Source organism: Arvicanthis niloticus, chromosome X (genome assembly GCF_011762505.2).
Source record: "Arvicanthis niloticus isolate mArvNil1 chromosome X, mArvNil1.pat.X, whole genome shotgun sequence".
NCBI lineage: Eukaryota > Metazoa > Chordata > Mammalia > Rodentia > Muridae > Arvicanthis > Arvicanthis niloticus.
This window is the reverse complement of record NC_047679.1, coordinates 58152581-58156788: the sequence shown is the minus strand read 5'-3', so window position 1 is coordinate 58156788 and position 4208 is coordinate 58152581. Positions and strand designations below refer to the sequence as shown.

Sequence of the window (4208 nt, the reverse complement as noted above, 5' to 3'; positions counted from 1 at the left end):
AAGCTCCATATGGGAAGGAATAATCAATTTGTCCTCACGGCAATCAGTGATGCATCTCACAAATATCCAGTATTGTGCCTGAAATGGGCATATTCTCAAGAAATAATCTGTTGAGTTGGTGGAGGCCTTAATGACTCTACAATTATCATAATACTGCCCTTATCTTCTATTAAGCCTTACCACGGGGCTTAATACCTCACAGAAAAACTAGAAAAATTTCAAATGCAGCATCACTGAAAATCCCCTTCCCCGAATTCTTCTACTTCATCTCTGTTGTTCCGTTTTGCGAATTCGATTCCCTAATAAGTTCAAACCCCACAGCAAGCCTCATCTTCCAGTCAGAAGTGGGAGGGGGGCGGGAGCCGGAGCAGAAGCGGGAGCGGGGCGTGGTCACCATATTGCAGCGTTTAACTGCGCCTGCGTGGGATGCGGCAAAGCTAGGTGTTCTTAGGCTTTCTTTTATTGCGGGCTACTGCTTGTGTGAAAAGATCGCCTTTCTCACCAGCTCTCACTTTCGAACCGTACAGCTTCGGCTCTGTGCTGAGGTGTCATCAAACCTCAGACCCTCCCTCTGACGGATCGCTGACCTCCGCGTTTGCGTTCCTGTCTCCTGGAACCATGTCTCTGGTAAGCCAGAACGCGCGCCAAGGCAGCGCAGAGACCACTGCAGATTACAGCGACAGCCAGGGCGAAATACAGGCTACTAATGCCTCCCGGACGCCCACCTCCATGCTAGTCCCCGAGGCTCCCCATGGCCCTGAGATTCCAAACGACCCACAGGGTGCCAGCGCTCCCCAGGCTGTGCAGGACCCGAGTGACATCGAGGTTCTCATCAACGAGCAGTCCAGACGTTTGGGGGCGCTGAGGGTCCACGACCTTCTAGAAGAGAGGTCGGTTGCTTTAGTGAATTTCATGCTCATGAAAAGCCAAAGTGAAGGCTCTATCCGACAGTCAGAAATGCTGGAGTTTCTCAAAGAATACTCAGATCAGTTCCCTGAGATACTCCGCCGAGCCTCAGCTCATCTGGACCGGGTCTTTGGGTTGAATCTGAGAGTCCTTGATCCTCAGACTGACACTTACAACCTAATCAGCAAACCAAGTCCCCAGATCACTGAACGGCTAGCAGAGACCCTGGACATACCAAAAGCAGGTCTCCTGGCCTTGGTCTTAGGCCACATCCTCTTGAATGGCAACCGGGCAAGAGAGGCCTCCATTTGGGACCTGCTGTTAAAGGTAGATGTGATAGGTGAGCCTGAAAGGATCAACAACCTCTTTGGGAACACAAGAAACCTCCTCATTACTGACTTTGTCAGTATGCGATTTTTGGAGTACTGGCCAGTATACGGCACTAATCCTCTTGAATTTGAGTTCCTGTGGGGCTCTAGAGCCCATAGAGAAATCACAAAGATGGAAGCCCTGAAGTGTATAGCAGAGGCCCATGATGGAGAACCCTGGAGCTGGCCAGAAGAATATAACAAAGCTCTGGAAGCTGACAAAGCCAAAGAGAGAAGCCAGGCTGCTGGCTTAGAGTTCTGGTCAGAGGACAGTATGAATGAAAAAGCAAATGAATTGGTCCAGGTGGCCATTAGTGTTGCCGACGAGTTGCTGCCTACCCATCAGGATGAGCTATTGGCTCACACTGGCAAAGAGTTCAAGGATGTGTTCCCAAATATCCTCAGCCGAGCCACTCTAATCCTTGATCTGTTTTATGGGTTCTCTCTGATTGAGGTTGATACCAATGAGCACATCTACCTCCTTGTCCAGCAACCAGAATCAGAAGAAGAGCAAGTGAAGCTAGAGAGCCTGGGCAGGCCCATCCAAGAATACATGATGCCAATCCTGGGGTTGATCTTCCTGATGGGCAACCGCGCCAAAGAGGCCAAGATCTGGAACTTACTCCAGAGATTTAATGTTGATGTGGGGAGGAAACATGCCATCACCTGTAAGCTAATGAGGCAACGCTACCTAGAATGCAGGCCACTCTCCTACTCTAATCCAGTTGAATTCGAGCTGCTCTGGGGTCCTCGGGCGCACCTTGAAATCTCCAAAATGAAAGCCTTAGAATATATGGCTACATTCTACAGAAAGCAGCCACAGGACTGGCCAGAGCAATACAGGGAGGCTGTGGAAGATGAGCAGGCCAGGGCCAGATCGGAGGCAACAGCCATGTTCCTTGGTTCCGTGTGAAGTCTGATGCTTCACTTAAAGTTGAGTGATATCTGTTAAAAGGGCCTTTGGGAAATGGGCACTAGGGTCCTAAATCAAAAGTTGGGAGGGTAAGGGTAAAGAGTACACATTGTGTTTATTGTGTTCCAATTCTAATAACATTTCCTTCCTTCTAATATACTCTTTAATTGTCTTCATGATCAGTGTTTATAAGTGAAATTGCTCATTTTCTTTTCCTGTCTTGTTTCAGTATAAAAGTTCAGATAACTGTGTAAAATGTATTGGTGATATTTATGTATTTGAAATAACCAGTAAAATAAGCTAAATAACAATAATAACATACACACACACACACACACACCCCAAACACAAAGCCACTTGGTTGCCCTCCTTTTGAGTCTATTGTTGTGTTAACAAACTAACAAAAATAAGACTGTTACTTGCCTGTAGTTAATTTGCTGTTGCAGAGTGTAGTAAAAAAAATAAAAGTATAATGAATTAGATGCCATGCTTATGTGATCATTTATTCAATAAATATTTATCAGGTACCTGTGTGCTGAGAATAAGGCCACATGCAAGGGCTATAAGGATAAAGAACGACAATCTGGGCCTCAGAACTTTCCCCTTAAGGAGGAAAGGCATGGAAATGAACCAGTGGGCTGGGCTGGGCTGGGCTGGGCTGGGCTGGGCTGGGCTGGGCTGGGCTGGGCTGGGCCGGGCCGGGCTGGGCTGGGCTGGGCCGGGCCGGGCCGGGCAGGGCTGGGCTGGGCCGGGCCGGGCCGGGCCGGGCTGGGCTGGGCCGGGCCGGGCTGGACCGGGCTGGGCTGGGCCTGGCTGGGCCGGGGTGAGCTGGGCTGGGCTGGGCCTGGCTGGGCCGGGGTGAGCTGGGCTGGGCTGGGCCGGGCTGGGCTGGGCTGGGCTGGGCCGGGCTGGGCTGGGCTGGGCTGGGCTGGGCTGGGCTGGGCTGGGGTGAGCTGGGCCGGGCCGGGCCGGGCCGGGCTGGGCCGGGCCGGGCTGGGCTGGGCCGGGCTGGGCTGGGCTGGGCTGGGCCGGGCCGGGGTGAGCTGGGCCGGGCTGGGCCGGGCCGGGGTGAGCTGGGCCGGGCCGGGCCAGGCCGGGCCGGGCTGGGCTGGGCTGGGCTGGGCTGGGCTGGGCTGGGCTGGGCTGGGCTGGGGTGAGCTACTGAAGTCCACAGGTATAACTCCCAACTATGTGATGGGAGGGTAGTGGAGAAAGCAATGGCATACAAGGAAGACTGGAAAAGATCAGGAGTCTGAAGTAGGAGATGGGTGAGGGTATAGTCAAGGGAGGCGGTAGGAAGGACAAGGTAGAATGAAAGGCTGGGGACACAGTATGCTTTAGTGATGTCTCTGGAGTGATACCTGAGACTGAGGTGAGGGACAGAAGGAGGAGCTAGTGAATATATAGGCTGTGGGTACAATGACCACAGGGGTTTTGAAGGTCACTCAGAAAAGACAATGCTGATGTCAGAAGGGGAATGGGAGAGAGAAATCTGTGGCAGGGGCTAACAAAGGCCCTATCTCCCAAGAGTGACTCTTAGGAAACAGAGATAGGCTTCTCAAACACAGCTGCTCTGGGATCATGAGTCAGATTAGTCCACACCCTATACCCCTTGCTCGCACTGTTTATTTTAACACTCAAGTTGTTAAGGTAAATGTTGGCATTTTAGGTCTCTTCATCCTGATTCTTCTGACAGTTTCTAACCTGGCTCACAAGCCTTCCCTAGAAAGCCTGCAGGTAGCAGTTTCTGAGAGGCATCCCTGGCACAGGGCCGGGTATCGTGGGGGAAAGTATTCTCTGAGTAGGGAAGAACTGTGATGCCTTCTAGTATGGCATGCTGTACGCTGCATCATTTCCTGGCATCCTCACGCTTTCTCCCCTTTGCATCCTTCTAATTATCAGAGGTTTCTCTGAAGTGCCACCTCCTAGCAGATGGTATCTAGGAAGCAGACATTTCTTACATTTTTCTTAGCCCCAGAGAGGAAACAGTACAATTTCCAACTCAGGAATTGGACAATGGG

At 51.6% G+C, this 4208-nt stretch overlaps 1 protein-coding gene across 1 annotated transcript; it reads left to right on the top strand.

Annotated features, from left to right (window-relative positions):
- The first annotated feature begins 396 nt into the window (after positions 1–396).
- On the top strand, positions 397–2669 carry Magee2 (MAGE family member E2). The gene has a single exon (XM_034485557.2). It carries the CDS (start codon positions 619–621, stop codon positions 2185–2187), a length of 1569 nt encoding a protein of 522 aa, XP_034341448.1. The 5' UTR covers positions 397–618; the 3' UTR covers positions 2188–2669.
- The last annotated feature ends 1539 nt before the right edge of the window (positions 2670–4208 follow it).